This window comes from Argentina silus (assembly GCF_951799395.1).
Source record: "Argentina silus genome assembly, chromosome: X".
In the NCBI taxonomy this organism is placed as follows: domain Eukaryota; kingdom Metazoa; phylum Chordata; class Actinopteri; order Argentiniformes; family Argentinidae; genus Argentina; species Argentina silus.
Window position 1 is genome coordinate 5,808,132 of NC_139653.1, and position 17,665 is coordinate 5,825,796.

The 17,665-nt window shown below is 40.6% G+C and overlaps 1 protein-coding gene across 1 annotated transcript in view; it reads right to left on the bottom strand.

The window, feature by feature from the left end:
• Positions 1-14,445: 14,445 nt before the first annotated feature.
• The window catches only part of lrmda (leucine rich melanocyte differentiation associated), a 235,303-nt gene continuing 232,083 nt past the window's right edge, over positions 14,446-17,665 (bottom strand). The window contains exon 7 of the mRNA XM_083694550.1: positions 14,446-15,098. Within this exon, the coding sequence (XP_083550676.1) occupies positions 15,019-15,098 (80 nt within the window). The 3' untranslated portion in view covers positions 14,446-15,018. The remainder of the gene's footprint in view (positions 15,099-17,665) is intronic.

Genomic DNA, 17,665 nt, shown 5'->3' on the forward strand with positions numbered 1-17,665 from the left:
AAACACTGGTACTCTGACACCTCATACAGTCTTTTGGATCATCTCTGATGAGAGTGGGCCTCTCCATTCTAACCATGGCATGGCATCCAGGGGCCCCATCATGTTGTTTATTAACGATTTTACACAGCCAGTTATGATGAGAGATGGTGTCAGGCTGCCAATAATATTTACTGTCTGACATGCGGTGCTGTCCAGGGGAGGCCAATGGCCTGACAGGACCTGACAGATTCCTGAGCCCATGATCCGTACAAATGAACTCACAGGAGGAGTGTCAGCTCCTGGTGCCTCAGTGCCCATAGCCTTGAACCAGGCGATGGTGAGGCTACGTACACACAAACACACACATACACACACACACACACGCACGCACGCACGCACGCACGCACGCACGCACGCACGCACGCACGCACGCACGCACGCACGCACGCACGCACACACACACATACATACGTATGTAGCTGCTGTATTTTTTTAGGCCTAACGCAAACAAAACAAGGTGCCGTTCATCTGGATACAAGAGAGCTGCTGTGAGATCATGAATCGACCAAGAAAGCTGTCACTTGGAGACTCTAAGGATCCACTTTAAACACACATCAAGCGGGAGAGTGATATCAAACAAAGAACAGATTCCAAACAGACGCTTTCCAATGACTTACGCCGTGTGTCAATTTTGTTTCTGCTGCAGAGAATAAACAGTGCATTTGAGTCATTGGGGCCATTTGGTAAATCTGTAAAGTGTAACATCAAAAATATTTTTCCAGATGAACTGCCAGCAGGCTAAATGAAACTGCAGGGTTATGAATATTGAGTTCTTTCAGTCAATCCATGGTGGTAATGATTGAATTTCTATGACATTGACGTGAGAGATTTTGACACCGATTACAGCATTTCCTTTTGATCTCAGTGGGTATCAACTTGCTACACATGAAACACACACACACACACACACACACACACACACACACACACACACACACACACACACACACACACACCACTAGCCACATTACATCATCCCCAGTAAATTGCACAAAAGAGAGAGAGACAGAGAGAGACCATGCGTGAGACAGAGAAATAAAGAGAGAGGGGTAGAGAGAGAGAGAAAGAGAGAGAAAGAAAGAAAGAGAGAGAGATACCAAAAGAGAAAGCGATACAGATCCAGAGACCAAGCCCCATCCCCATCCCTGCTCATCCCAGCCCTGATAATAGTTTCCATGACGATGTAGCATGCTCAGTGCATCAGTGGCAGCCCAGATAAACAGTGATCCTTTACAAAAACAAGAAGCTCATTACAACAGCTTGTCAAATCAATGCTGAGAGTGTCCTTGTTGATTAAGCCATCCCCCTCAGCTCTGACACTGTGTCAATAGCAGCAGGCAGGCAGAGGATGAGGGGGGGGGACAGGGGGGTCTGGGGGGCTTCCCCCCACCCCCACCCCCTAACCCAGATGATTGGAGTGAAATACCCATCAGTCAGGGAGCCGAGGTGGACTAATGATTCCCTGTGCTGCCTATTAGAACTACATGACAACTCAATCCTGTTCACAGAAAGAGAGATGGGGGAGGGAGGGAGGACAGGGGAGGGATGGAGGTAGGGAGAAAAGAAAAAGTGACCTTGTAGCAGCATCATTTGAGGCTGAATTAAATTGGCAAGAGCAGCTAATCTTTACCTGGGGGCGATTAACAGAATTAAAGGAGAACAACAAAGGCACAGGGGTCGGCTTGTTTTTTTCTACTGATGCCATTTGTAATTTATTGGTTTTGTCTCTGAAAAACTAAAGTTGGTGGTTATTTTTTCTCTGTAATGCCTGTCACTGCTTGAGTGTTTGGTGTCTGACACAGGGGAGCAATCCTGCTGATAGATTTTGAAATACAAAACGTGTGAATACAAAACGTGTATTCCCCCATTGAATCCCATGAATTTTGCCTTGAGTCCCATTTGGCAAAATAAGACTGCGATTTTGGTTTTGGACTGCGATTGCGGTTTCTATTATTTATTTATTTTTACCAAATTGAAGGCATGTCACAAGCATACACACAGGTCCAAGGCAAGTGTGTCAGTGAAAAAGTAAACCTGAAAAAAACAGTTATATATATCATAATCAATGGTCTGACACACAAATAACCACTTAAGTGAACATTTAAAGCAGACTTCAAACTCTCATTATTAGAGCATTATTAAAACAGTATGTTCTCAATTCAGCCCTCTTGTTTCAGGAATTAAAAACTTGCTTACTGTAGGCAGTTTGTGCTAAAAAAAAAAAGGCCATGTTACTAACTGAGACCGATCTCAGCCTACCACTGCCAACATAATTCAATGGCTCATCCTTTTTGTAAATACTGTAGAATCTCAATCTGTGGTGTTCAGCTGTCATGCCAAGGGTGCACTATTCTGTTCAGGTCCTGTTTGTGGTCTTTTTAATTGCTACAAAATCCATTCTCTCCAATAGCTTCAATCAGACAACATTAAACACCCAAGACCTGGGAGCATCTTAATTGTATTGAAGAGGTCCTACGATCACTAATCTTGATTTAACTTTGACCTGGCAAAGTGACAGAGGTGGAGGATGGACAACAAATGGTGTACGGTCAAATCGAAACAGTCGAATCGACTGGGCGGCTGCCTATGGACCCAGAGTCTTAATCCTGCTTTGGACTATTGTTCTGTTTCCTGTTTTTGTCTGAGATACACAAAACACTGTCTACAATGTTATTGACCATGAGAGAAAGTTTTGGTCTTTACAATGTAATACACTTGTCACGTTGTCCGATAAACCATAGTCTATTTGGTGTATAGTTAAGTATAATGAAATATACATAGCCATTAAAAAGCTTTCAGTCTATGAGCACTGTTGTTGATGTACCTGGAGTGGGAACTGAAGTTTAGCCTCGGCACCTTGTCTGCTTGGCTCCTCAGTTCTCACAACATAATCAATATGTTTTGAAAGATGGACGAGGTATAGGCTTATCTGCTTCCCTGGGAAACTGAATCTGTAATACCCAAATGTTATGGTTCATGGCTTAACTTTACCCACACAGAAAAAAGCAACCAATGAACATTTAGCTCGATGACATTCAGCCTGACCGCAGTACTGTATGCTGATCAATAATGTGTGCTTTTGGCATTAAATCATTGTATTTGTATCAGAAATGAAGGGCAGCATACTTTTCTATGAGAATGAACGACACAGAAAACTGCTATCAGTTGATGGTTCTCATGTTACTGGATGTGTCTACCAAGGTTCAATTACATGGCGGCTGAGGAAGGTTGGCATGGGGCCCAAGATCCTGCGTACCTTCTACAGGGGCACTACAGAGAGCGTCCTGACTGGATGCATCACTGCCTGGCACGGCAACTGCACCGCCCTCAACCGCAAGGCGCTGCAGAAGGTGGTGCGGACAGCTGAGCGCATCAGTGGATGTGAGTTTCCCTCCATCCAGGACATATACAGCAAACGGAGGATCATCAGAGACCCCAATCACACCCTGTTTGAACTGTTGCCGTCCAAAAGACGGAGCCTCCTCCGGAGCCTCAGGGCCAAAACTCAGAGGCTCTCCAACAGCTACTTCCCCCAGGCCATCAGGCTCATGAACAAGCCTACCCCAAACCCATGACTTTACCCCTAGCACACCCACAGAATGGACTCTACCAGCACATAGTCACTTTAACAACACCTCTACACCAATGGCACAGTGCAATAATAATGACATTCCACTGAACCACTTTACTTTTTTACTCTACTATTATACTGGAATTGTGTCATGTCTACTGTCTTGTGTCCCCAACAATTGTCACTGTCCAACCGTCTCACTTATATTGCACTATGTCACTTATTGTCTTGTCCTACCTCATTGCACTACTGTGTATTTGTATTATTTGTATTATTTGTATTATTTGTATGCTGCATTGTCAAGGAAGCGAGCCCAATAATTTTACTCCCTGCACTCGTGTATGAGACGTAACAAATAAACTTGAACTTGAACTTGAACTTGTTTATGTCAGAATGTTGATAAAGCTACTCATTAGATTCGAGAACTGAAAATGGGGCTATATTAGAATTTAATATTTAAGACTGAACTACTCTTAGGGAAATATATTTCTGTCAACATAACTTTCTATAATGTGTATTTTGTACTATACAAGACATTCTAAAGTGAAAACTGTTACTGTATTACTCACACAAACCTTATAAGGCACTGCCTGTAATGGTTTCTTGATCATAAAAAAATAAAAAAAATAATCAACTACAACGAATGCTGTACAGTAATGCTTTCATATTAGTCTTGATTGAAACCGAAAAATGCAATTTGTAGCGACAAACTGTGAGCCGTGTGTTCCTCTGATTCTCTGCCTTACTCCACTGAGCCATTAATTATATCTAGCTGTGAAAACACAATTTCACCCATATAATACAACACAAAGAGTATCTGACTTGTTTTCTCACAATGCAGCCCTTCGCATTAATTTCAGATATTTACAACAAGCCAATAATTGCCTTCTGAACACTCAAATAGAAGATAAATGAAAGGCAATATGCTATATTACACATTATCCACAGAGAGGGGGAGAAAAACACTTATAGCATGAACTTCAGTCTGACCACCAGTATTACCACCATAAATGTGGGATGGGGGTGCAGTAAATAGCTGTTCACATTCAGAGTATTCATGATTCAAGGATTTCATTTGTGGTAAGCAGTACTCCCGGGGATCATTCTCAACTGTCCTCAAGACATCTCTGTGTCTTTATGACAGATACAATAGAACCCTCCACCTTTTCCTCAACATTAGTCGCAGCTGTGCTTAAAAAAATCGACTGCCTCTGTATGTCATTGTCATCAGGCAAGGCTAGGCCTACCTGTTTCAGACACTGCCCTCAGGAGGACCCCTGAGATAGGATCAAACTGAGCGGGAAGAAATACCACTGGAGAGAGAAAATAGTTATGTAGGGCCCTACAGTATGTGTGTGTACAGCACAAATGTGGAATGTTTACAGTTCAGACGATGAGGACAATTATGATAGATGCCCTCCAGTCAATGTGCATACAGTAGACCTCTGCAAATCATTCAATGATCATTTTGAACCAATCCATGATTTGCTTTAGAGTATTCATTACAGTACATACATACTGTACTGTACATGGACACCTGATTGAAAGAGCTTTTATTTTAGTCTTTTAGACATCAGTTTTCAATGTAATTTTCGTTATCATGTGGTAGTGTGAATGTTTTCTCATACATTAGGCTATCTTAGAAAATGGGCCTTACCATAACATCTCCCCAAAGACACCCAGCTCTCCTGAGGGCTTTTATTGTTCTTTTTCTCATGTTCAGTCGTCAGGTACAAGTCTCCCCTCAGGACCTGTTGGAAAATGTGAGTAAATGCCAATATTTCCAGCATTTTCCATGTGAAATGTTTGATTGTTCAAGTCAAGCAAGTGAAATCGACGCCTGGGGCTTCCTGCGATATAGTGCAGAACCAAGGCCTCAGGATGAGAAAGCTCTCATGCAAACATGTTTGTTGTCATGGGCCAAATTGAACATGATATTCTTCTTCTTCGTGCCAAAATGATAATGTAATTATTGTTTCAATGATACATTGAAGCATAAATGTTAATATTATGCCTCACTACTGAATTACATTTCCACCAGTGTGAGGTTGCATGTTTTATTTTTATTTTTGGTTGCTGTTTATTTTATGTGATACATGGCTTAATCACTTGTAACTACAAACACTGACATTGTCATAAGAACGATATCTGACACCATTTAGTGCTATATCATGTCATTTTTAGGCTAGTGTTTCTTCTGAGTGACTAAAACCACTAGCAACAATGAAGAAATGAAAAGAAATAATGTATAATGAACACAAGACAATTAATAAAACTGGTAATAAGAGAATGAATCAAAAACAGTAATATTATTCATTAGATGATAACTGTAGCCAACCCCCTCAGGATCATATGCAGATTAATTATGTCAATAGGGTAATTTAAATACTTAATCCAAAGAAAACGATTCTCATGCAATACATGTATCAATCTAACAAGAGGACAGTGACTGCCTGACATCAACATCACTTAGGAGAGGTGCACACAAACTCTCTCTCACACACACACACACACACACACACACACACACACACACACACACACACACACACACACACACACACACACACACACTAACAGGCCGCTGTATCCTGAGCACCTTGCTCACTCTGAGTAGTAAATATGATTTACACCCGTGTGTTATTATTTAGCATTATTCATTTTCTCTGTCAGTTGCACATAGGAGGGTAATAGAAATGCCAGCATGTTGCCTGATTTACTTAGTAAAATGTTCATCTCAAGGCTTGAGAGGGATGATTGGAGTCTGTAAGAGTAACAGGAATTCATGCATTATGTAGGCGAAGCTGACGCGACCTTGAGACATGGCGGCATGGACCATATATTACCATCAGTGTGACCTTCCTGCATCCCGAGGATACATGTGATGCGTTTAAGGGTGTTTTACAGTGCATTAGGAGTGCTTTACATGTGCTGAGCTCACTTTATTTGCTCATACATTTCAGAAGGGAGAGTTTAGTGTCACTCAGACGAGGAACATTTATACTAATGGTGCCACCCTGGGCTTGAGGAGACAAATGATAATCACAAAACAATGGATGCTGTGAATAGTAAGGGTTTGTAGCCAAACATTGTACCATTATACAGACTAGCCTGCATACTGTACATCATTTCACTCAATTGATTTATTTAACCAACCCCATGGGCATTTAAGAAAAGCTGACGTTGTATTAACATTGTATCATTGTATATTGACGGAAAATGGTATGGTGCAGTACTGTCTAAATCCAAACATTGTAAACGTAAAAGGATGTTGATTCACTGTCTTGTGCCAACCATAGAGAGATGATGGAAAATAACTGTGGGACAAGGTTAAAACCAAACATTGCACTGTAGAATGTGGTAACACCCTCAAACTATGTTGATGGTAATCATCCAACATTGCTATATTGTTTATCAAGGGTTCAAACTGAACTTTCACATTGGCAGTTGACGGTCAGCATCAGTCCATCTCACAGTTAAAAATAATAGTTCCTGCCTATTACAAGTTTTCAGAAAATCTGCATTTTTTTCCTTTTTTTGGTTTTCATTCTAATTCTGATTTTAACGTCTGTATGGATTGTCTAGTATCGTTACATTATCCCATTATTGCCTATGTATCGTGTTCATTTTTTAAACTTCTTAACATTTGTGTGCATTACCTATACAGTTCATATGCTTGCTACACTGTTCATACTGTAACTTATTTACTCTGCTATAATGCTAATGCTACTCATATACTGCTCACACTGCACTACTTATATTATACTGCACTACTTACTGCTCATATATTGCACTACCTGTAAATACTGTTCATTGCACTTTCTGCTATTTTGCACTTCTGGTTAGACGCTAACTGCATTTCGTTGTCTCTGTACTTGTACTCTGCACAATGACAATAAAGTTGAATCTAATCTAATCTAATCTAATCTAATGGAGGTGTATGTATCTATGTTTCTGGACTCTGAAATAAATACAAAATTGGGACTGAGCGGGAAGAAATACCACTGGATAATATGGTGGTAAATAATGTATACTCATACATTTTTATCACACTTTGAGGATTAAGAAATCCTCAGTATGTAATAGAACAGAACTATGCAAATCAGAGACCCTATAAAAACAAAGATATTAATTCCAGAATTGCATGAACCATTATCCTTGCATTGAGATGGACTCAATTCTACTTATTGAGAGATTTGTTGATGACATTTTTGCATTTTAGCTCATTTTAAGAGTGTCATAGCAAAGGGTCTGAATACTTATGTTCATGAGGTATTTCTGTATTTCAATTTGAATAAATTTACAGAAATTTCTAAAAACCTGTTTTTCATTCTGGGGTATTGTGTGTGGATTGATGGCAAATTCTTTTAATTTACTCAATTTTAAAATTGAGTCTATACAACAAAATGTGGAGAAGTGAAGGGGTCTGAATACTTTCCGAAGGCACTGTATATTGCACACAGTGTCCTATATTCACCTAACTAGATTGATTGACCTGTATCCTGAAGACAAGGTATGAGAAAGGATTTTCCCACAGAGCGATGGGTTTGGTAGATCAATATTCTCAGTGTTGGTTAAGCTTTAGCAACCTTTGAATATTAGTTCACATTGATCTCTCTCACATAATTGTCTGTATTTTCAAATTGAATTACTTGAAGCAGCAAGTACATGTCAATGACATTTCTGAAATGCCCCACATCCTTGCTCCATGTCCTAATTGAGAGAGCACAAGGTAAAACAATACAACTTATAGGCTACAGTGTAACCATTAGCATTTGTTGTCATTGTGTCTCTGTTTCATTGTTTCTATCATTACATTTGTCTGTCCCAAAAGAGAGAGAGAGAGAGAGAGAGAGAGAGAGAGAGAGAGAGAGAGAGAGAGAGAGAGAGAGAGTGTGTGTGTGTGTGTGTGTAAGGCTGTGCTATATGATTGTATTACCATGTAAAAAGGCTCATAATGTCACAGGAAAGAGGATGGTCGTTCCCTGTTAGAGGAAATGATAATGGAGTACTATTCTCCTTTAATGTACCCGAGTCCATCTTGATGAAATTGGCAGTGGAATTATTTATGACATTAATTGCCACATTATCGACTGGCTGTCAACTCCTGTGTCACTCCGTCCATCTTTCTTAGCAGAGAGAGCCAGCTTAGTCTAAAGCAGACTGACAATCTAATTACCTCATCTTCCCCTAAATGACAAATGCTACTCATCGAAAACAGGCCCTGGAAATAAGGCCTTTTTACCCTCTGCTGTAGTGTTTGAGAAGAGTCAGCTTTGGCAGATATTTTCTGGTAGAGAGAGAGAGAGAGAGAGAGAGAGAGAGAGAGAGAGAGAGAGAGTGAGAGATGATGATGTTGGAGGGTTTGAGAGCTAAAGGACAACTAGCGCTCAATCTCATCCCATCCTTGGCCCTGTTAGCTCGTCTGCTCTCAGTGTCCAGCTGTCACTCATATATACGTCTCTCTCTCTCTCTCTCTCTCTCTGTCTCTCAGTCTCTCTCTCGCTCCCTTTGTGTAAATTTGCATTTGCTCATGTCAATCACTCAGAAGGCTGAGTCCTGATATTTGATGATGAGGGCTGATTTGGTCTGTCTCAGTGACAGCCAGTCACTCTCTGCTGGGCCTTTTGGGGAGAGAAGGGGTGAAGGGTCCAGTGTTGATAAAATAGAGCTCAGAGCATGTTACAGTTTTTATAGGATGGAAGCTCAGCACACTGTTAACCATTACAAAGCCTGCTAGTACTGGAGTTACACAAATAACCATTCTATTCTGTCAATGATATTATTTTTATTATGGACCTCAAATATGCATCACCTTATATGGTGAAACTGTAATTACTAAAGAATGTGTAAATAACATTCACAGATAAAAACAGTTATACATAATGATGATTATTTATATTTATTATTATACAATTAACATTTTAAAATATCATAGTATTGTATGTCTCAAAATAAAGTGGTTTATATTCTATAATCTCCCTAAACCATCAATTTACATTGACCCTAGTGAGAAGAGTGAGGTGACTTTTGCTGTACATTACAATTTACATAAAGTTTAAAGTTATGCATACTCTAAAACACAGACCTGAGAAGACAGCAATCACCTTTAAAGCAGCCGTGAGTTCTCTACGAGCGTCTCTGTTGGGTTTAGACGGCATGATTATGCTAAGCTAGCTGTCAGAACAATAGCCCCATAGAGTCATCAACAGCACAAACAACAACATGACATTATCACAAACATACCACACATATACATACACACACTCAAACACACACCCTCTGTACCATTGATATTGCTCTCTGAGTGAGTCACTGAGAAAGATTATATTAATTATCAAAATCAACAGTAAACATGAAAAAAACACTTCTCCAATCATGTTCCATTTTCTTAATTAGAAATAGTATAACCAATATGCATGCAACCAGAGACATTACTGCCGTCCAGTGAGGAAACATACCTCAAAAATCCACATATACTGTACCAAATTGCTCCTACTTCTATTCGCTCACCAAATGCACACGCACAAACACACACACACACATATATATACAGTATACATACACACACATACACACACTGATACAATGGCCTCCAGGGCAAGTGTAGCAGAATGCCACTGATCCGCTCTGATGAGGCAGCATGCCATTTGCCAACCTAGGAAGCTCAGGGTCAAGTAGGGCATTGCCCACAGGTTGTTCTGTGGTTCATACCTTAATTAGACTGCCAGTACCATGATGCCAGTCTGTCTTCCCTCACCATACACACACACAGAAAAGATGAAGAAAAAGACATACGCACACACACACACACACACACACACACACTTTTTGCATGCGGACACACACACACACACACACACACACACACACACACACACACACACACACACACACACACACACACACACACACACACACCAGTGCATGTCAGGCATGTCTACCCACTGCCACACTGCCTGCCCATCCCATAATGCAGTTTGTGTTGTTTGGTGGCTGCTCGGGATGCGTCTGTGATGAGGATAGGAAGTGACACACACCAAACTCGGTGTGTCCCCCAGCCAGCTCCGGTGGCTCGGGGCCTGTCAATTCCAGCTCCGTCAGTGGCACTGGCTCAATGGCAGTGCCTGTGACACATGTCACAAAGTTTTAAATGTCTGCTCTTTTCAGCAGGATGGCTGGGCGCGCGCGGCAACCAGGGGAAGGATGACATTTTGTGTCGCGCTGGGGGGACTTGTTGTGGCTCCCCTCTTCCTGCCTCCTCCAGCTGTCAGTCCTGATTTCCTCTGAACATATCAAAACACAGACAAATAAACCTTGTCATTTTGAAACGCTGGCACTAGTGACCAGGCTACCGAACGGCGTGTCAGGGGGAATAGTGGTGCATGGTCCCGTAGGAGGAAGTGGCACAAATACACACACACATACGCACGCATGCGCACACACACACGTACACACTCACACGCCCGCTTGCACGCATGCACATACACTAGCACACACACACACACACACACACACACACACACACACACACACACACACACACACACACACACACACACACACACACACACACACACCATGAGGAAACATTGTGTGGGGCTATCTCTGACCTTTCTCTCCTCTGTCTGAATGATTGATGTGCTGGATGGCAGCTCCATGTGGTTCCTCACACAGTCACATGCTTGGACTATGGATGGTACTCCTGCAACACCACCGATGAACTAGGGCCAAGAGTTTTTCTTAAAGGCCCAAAAGGAATACGGTCTTGGGTTTATCCTGGTCAGGTTACGTTATATTTGAATAATGACATCCATTTCCAGACACAGGAATGCAGTGCTTAAGTGAATATGTTTTTTTAATCAGTTGAGGTCAAATTAACTTCAAAGTGTAATACAAACATGGACTTGGTATCAACTATAACAGCATCATTTCAAAATAGCAGATAATGACACTGCATTGAACACATTCAATATGGCAATTTACACATGATTAACAAATGTTAGAAGTTCATCTTCAGGAAAACTATTATACATTTCAATGATGTGGGAATATTTCCTTACGTGATACTAAATATATGCAAGATAATTCCTTCATAAGGCCATTTAGGTTGAATTAAAGCATAACTCGTAATGGCAACACTTTGAACTTAATATGTCTACACTAAATTAGTACAGTATTACACACAATATTAATATTATATTAATACTAAATTGATGAGACTGAGTTTCATTGGTACGTTCTAAGAATGAAGTTGTAAGTAAGTATAAGATACAGTTGAAATGTGTCTTTGGTTATCACTGTGTTGTTCTTCATAAAGGCTACTTTCATATTGGAATGTTATTGTCTTTAAAATAAAGAAAAGAAATACAACATCCCTGAAAATAAAACATTGTCATGGAACAACTCAATACAATCAACACAACGCTTCAGTCATTTTATGTAAAAATCTATCCAGTGTTGTTGAATGTGCATTATCAAAATGAACAAGTCCTATATTAAAATTCAATTATTACTTTCGTTGAGATGATACAACATGGTCATGCCACTAGGTGAACATAGGACCCACAATACTCTTGTACTGTACAAACACATAAAACATGCACTTGCACACACATGCACACATACACACACACACAGACACACACACACACACACACACACACACACACACACACACACACACACACACACACACACACACACACACACACACACACACACACACACACACAGCTCTGCGCAGGCCCAGTGAGGCCTCAGGTGTGACACTTCACCCCTGGTGAGTGGCGGTAGGGGACAGGTGATCCATCACAGCAGCCATGCTTGTCAGCGCAGGCGCTTGAGTAGATCTGTCTGTCACTTGGGCAACGGTGTGTGTGTGTGTATGTGTGTGTGTGTGTGTGAGACTGTGTCTGTGTGTGTGATTGTGTCTGTGTGCGCTTGCATGTGTGCGTGTGTGTCTGTGCATGTGAGTGTGTGTATCGTGTATGTGTATGTGTATGTGTGTGTGCAGAGGAGGGGGATCTACTGCTTAGAGGCAATCATGTCAATCTGAGTGTCAGTGCTCACTCTGTGGCCTGGGAGTGGAGCTGACAGGAGAGGCAGCAGGCTCAGTATAGGTGGGCACTAGTGCTCAGGGTTTGGCTGGTTAGAAATGACACAGTGACAATGGGGTTGGCGGGGGTATTCACAAATATATTTTTTTCTTCAATTAAACCTTTACTTAACCAGTCCATCCAGTGAAGATTAAGTATTTTCTTTCAGTAACACTTCACATTAAGGTCACACTTGTAAGAGGTTTATAAATGGTTTATAATTAGTTCATAAATCACTTATTATCAGTGTATTGTTCAATTATAAACCATTTACAAACAGTTATAAGTCATAAGTTTAGACTGATCGATATTCAATTAGCGCGTGCCAAATAGGGAGCTTGCAATCAGGAGCCAGTTAACAATTAATGCTTTATAAATACTTTAAAAACTAACCCTGATGTGAAATAATACGATGTAATTTGCAATTGTTACATAGTGGTTGCACAGTTGGGAAATTGTATTTGCTCGTTTTTACACCGGATGTGTGTAATTATGGGTGTAATTACTCTTAATTAATGTACTCTATCTATCTATGCCTCTATGCTACAATTACAACCATGATTACCCTCAGATATCAGCTATGGTTGAAACTGAGGCCCTCCACTTATTGATTCATTTCTGGTATGACAAGACCTCATTGGACAAGAGCAATAGCAGACAGGTTCTCCAAGCCTCTCTGGGTACACTTTTATAATAATTGAAAACGGATGAATTAAATACGACAATAATATTTCATGATAATTGTCTAATACTTTAATACGGTAATGTCAAATGTCTCTATAGTCCAATGAGTGCCCTATGTTTGAATGATACAATGGTATAATGAAAGAGACATAATGCACAGGTAATGCTGTGCTAAGAATCATAGTCTGAAGCAATGTGAAGGTCAAGGTCTGTAGGTTTGGGTTTAATGGCTGCTACTGGGTCACAACATAGAGGTCACTCTGTATGGTACAGCAGGTTATCTGGTTACAGTTCAGCATGACTAGTATTTAAACCGTTTATAGTGCAGTACTCTTATTTTGAAGAGAAAAATAACTACTATTTTGAAGGACTTTCAAAAAGCATAATGAATGCAGAACTGGTTTGACAGCTCTCTCGTGTTGTTATCTTTACTCAGTATTTGGTCAAAACTATCAAATGATATACAACACCTACCAACGATCGGCAGGCTATGGCCAGCTGCTGCCTCGAAGAAAACGAGAAAGATGTAAATCACCTAGTGCTAGCAACTTACTTCAAATGTGGTGCTACTAACTAGCTACACAAGCCAGCTAGCTAGCTATAGGTTTGTTTTGATACTGTCATGACTGGCTAACTGAGCTACCTAGCTAGCTAGTTTCACACCACTGTGGCTTTGTCATAAGCTTGAAACAACGTGTAGTTTAAACACAGATAGTACACAGTTTGCTATATGCTGTGTTGCTGTTTATTAACTTATCTATTTTCATTTTGCAGCAGGCCAGCAGCCTTGCTGCAGTTTGTTATTGGGTTATGCCTTGTTAAAAGTGAATGCCTTCTCTGTCATTACTATAGCATAGACAAGCATGAATGAAGAATTGAGAATTATTAATTATTATTATATTATGAATTACTTCAAAGGTGATGCAATGTGGTTTTGATATTTTACTACTATTTTACTGACTATTCTCGTGACTTAATTGTCAATGTGGTCTACTCATTGATACCCAAACCAGCTCAGACCACTAACCACACAGTGAACACAGAGATGGGGTAAGTAGTGGATTGATATAGCAAGAAATAAAATCTGTGAACCTGCATGGTGGACATGTTTAAATGAAGAACAGGTTGACAAGGACATCAGGATTTCAAGGGCCATGGTTAAAAAAACATAGTGACAGCTGTACTGTACTTTGGGAGATCTTCACATTGTACTGTATGTAAAAATGTGTTGAATCGGTTTGATGCCAGCCGAATCATCCCCACAATTCTGGAAATAACTTTACCAACTGTGCAACCACTGCAAATAATTTTGCATGATTTCACATCAAGGTTAGTTTTTAAAGGATTTATAAGTGCATTCATATAGCATAAATAACTGGCTCCTGATTGCAAGCTCCCTGTTTGGTTGTAAGTAATTTATTAACTAATTATAAACCACTTCTAAACTGTTTACAAATGTGACCTTAAAGTGTAAAGTGTTATCCTTCTTTCCTAGGGAGACCTAGACGCCAGCACATGGTGGCACATGGTGTATGTGTAGATATCTGTCTGTCTGACTGTCTGTCTGTCTGTCTGTCTGTCTGTCTGTCTGTCTGAACAGTATCTGCATGCCTGTCGGTCTGTCCATCAGAGCTGGTCGTTGCGGATGAATCGGTTGCCTTCCGAATGCTTCCCATAGTAGACATAGCGGCACTTGGCGAATACACCTGAGAAAAGGAGTAAAAACAAAGAACGATTAAAACATGAGAAAACACTGAGGTAAAATTCAGCTTTACCTGTGAAGAGATTATCCTTATTCCACCTAGACACTGCTACCCATATCGCAACCAAATGATCTGACTTGTCAATTAGCACTTACATCTGATTAGTTAATCCAGGGAGGCAGGAGATCACGGGGAGAACAACGGGTGATGACCGTCAGCTGCATGCAACATTTAATTCACTTGCAACCAAAAAGTCGCCCAACTTTTGTTGGGGAACAACGAGTCTGCTAGATATCTATAAAAGTCCACTTTTTTAGCAGGCGGCGGGAAATGCCCTGTCTGAAGCTGAAACATTAACGTTGAATGAATCTCTGATCAAAGATTCCACAAGAATCACAAGATTCCATAGACCCACTGGTCAACCTCAAACAGAAGGCTACATATTATTGTGACATACAGTCACTGAGAACTTTATTAGGAGCACTATACTATTACTGGGTAGGGCTTCCCTTTGCTCTCAAAACAGCCTCAATTCTTCGTGGCATTGATTCCACAAGATGTTGGAAACATTCTTTTGAGATTCTGGTCCATGATGACATGATTGCATCACGCAATTCATGCAGATTTTTCAGGTGCACTTTCAAGCTATGAATCTCCCGTTCTACCACATCCCAAAGGTGTTGGCATACGGTGACTGGGAAGGCCACTGATCCGTTGACTGGGAAGAGCACTGAAGAACACTGAACTCATTGTCATGTTCATGAAACCAGCTTGAGATGACTTTTGCTTGGTGACATGTTGCATTATCATGCTTCAAGTAGCCTTTAGAAGATGGGTAAATTGTGGCCATGAATGGATGCACATGGTCAGCAACAATACTCAAATAGGCTGTGGCATTTAAGCGATGATTGATTGGTATTAACGGGCCCAAAGTGTGCCAAGAAAACATTCCCCACACCATTACACCACCTCCACCATGAGAAGGTGTACAGGTGTTCCTAATAAAGAGCTCAGTGAGTGCATTTGCAGGTAGAAATGCTCATTTAGTAACACAATGTATTTTGTCCAAGATAGAAGAAAAATATGCTATCACATCGGTTCTCAACCTCTTTGGCTCATGAACCCGAAAAAGATGTATCACAAGACTGGCAATCCCCTCTTCAAAATTGCTCCCCAGCATCTGACAAACGCACATGTGCGTGCACAAGCAATTATATTATCCATTATTTAATGTGAATGAATAAACAACAGACAGGTAGGCTAACTAGGTAGGCAAAAAATATAATATCGCTTCTCTCTCGCTCCACGGCGCCCCTCCCCTTTGTGCTCTGCAGCTGAGGTATATGAGGTGAAGCGGTTTCATCAGATTTAATTCACAAGTGGACAGCTACATGATATAACACACAGTAGGCATAAATGAAGACAATTCACAAAAATGAATTAGGGCTAGGCCAACTGAGAATGGCGGGTTAGGGTTATAATATTGTTAACAAATATTGTTTTTTTTTCAATGACTGAAAAAATAAAGATGGAAAATGTAAATCATTATCATAATTGTCTTGAATTGTAATTTGTATTCAATGAAATAGTTGTGAAAATGGACAGAGGATTTTCTCTACCTATGACCAGACCGTAACCTGGTCGAAAAGCAGGAGTAACTTTAGGTCCGTTAGAGCATCCTCTGGAAGGGGCATATCACTTGCAAATGTTTGGTAGCAACTGGATTTTCTAATAAAGAGATGAGCCCCAGGTGTAAACTAATTGATAAGTGTAGTGCTCTAGTCGCAGGGGGGATCTTGGTTGCATTTAGGATAATCTCTTTCACACCTGTATCTGATTTAACAAGAGACCAGCTTATCAAGATACCAGTCATCCTATTCAGAATATTGGTTGCAATTGACCCTGCATGTTGTCAGAAAGCATTAACTTGTTTCCTCATCTTTCCTCACCCAATCTCTATTTTGGTTGTTGTGTTTACTTATTATCTCATTTGTTTCTTTGGTTTGTTTACTTGTTATGACTTGATATCATCACAATGCATCTACAATCAGACATATAAACGGTACTATCTGTCACTGCCACCTCCCTGTTGGGAGTGAGAGGTGTATCTGGGAAGCCTGAGCATCCTTCTGAAGTGGAAGAACAGCGGAGAAACAGCATTTGGCCCGAGGGCAATGTCTAGACAGTAACAAGCTCACAGACCTGCCTCTACCCATAAAGATGGAGACAATGAGCCAAGTGACAGAAGCCAATGGCTACAGCAATCAATGGACAGGGGGACAATGTGTGTGTGTGAGTGTGTGTGTGTGTGGTGTACTGTAATACAAATGAAATGCACCTGATAAATCTGCAGGAATTGTGTGATGCAATCATGTCATCATGGACCAGAATCTCAAAGGAATGTTTCCAACATCTTGTGGAATCAATGCCATGAAGAATTGAGGCTGTTGTAGAGCAAGGGGAGGCCCTACCCAGTATTAGTATAGTGTTCCTAATAAAGTGTTCAGTGAGTGTATATATAAAAGTCCTTACCCCACTTGTGCACATGCTGTGTGCCATATGTTAAGGCA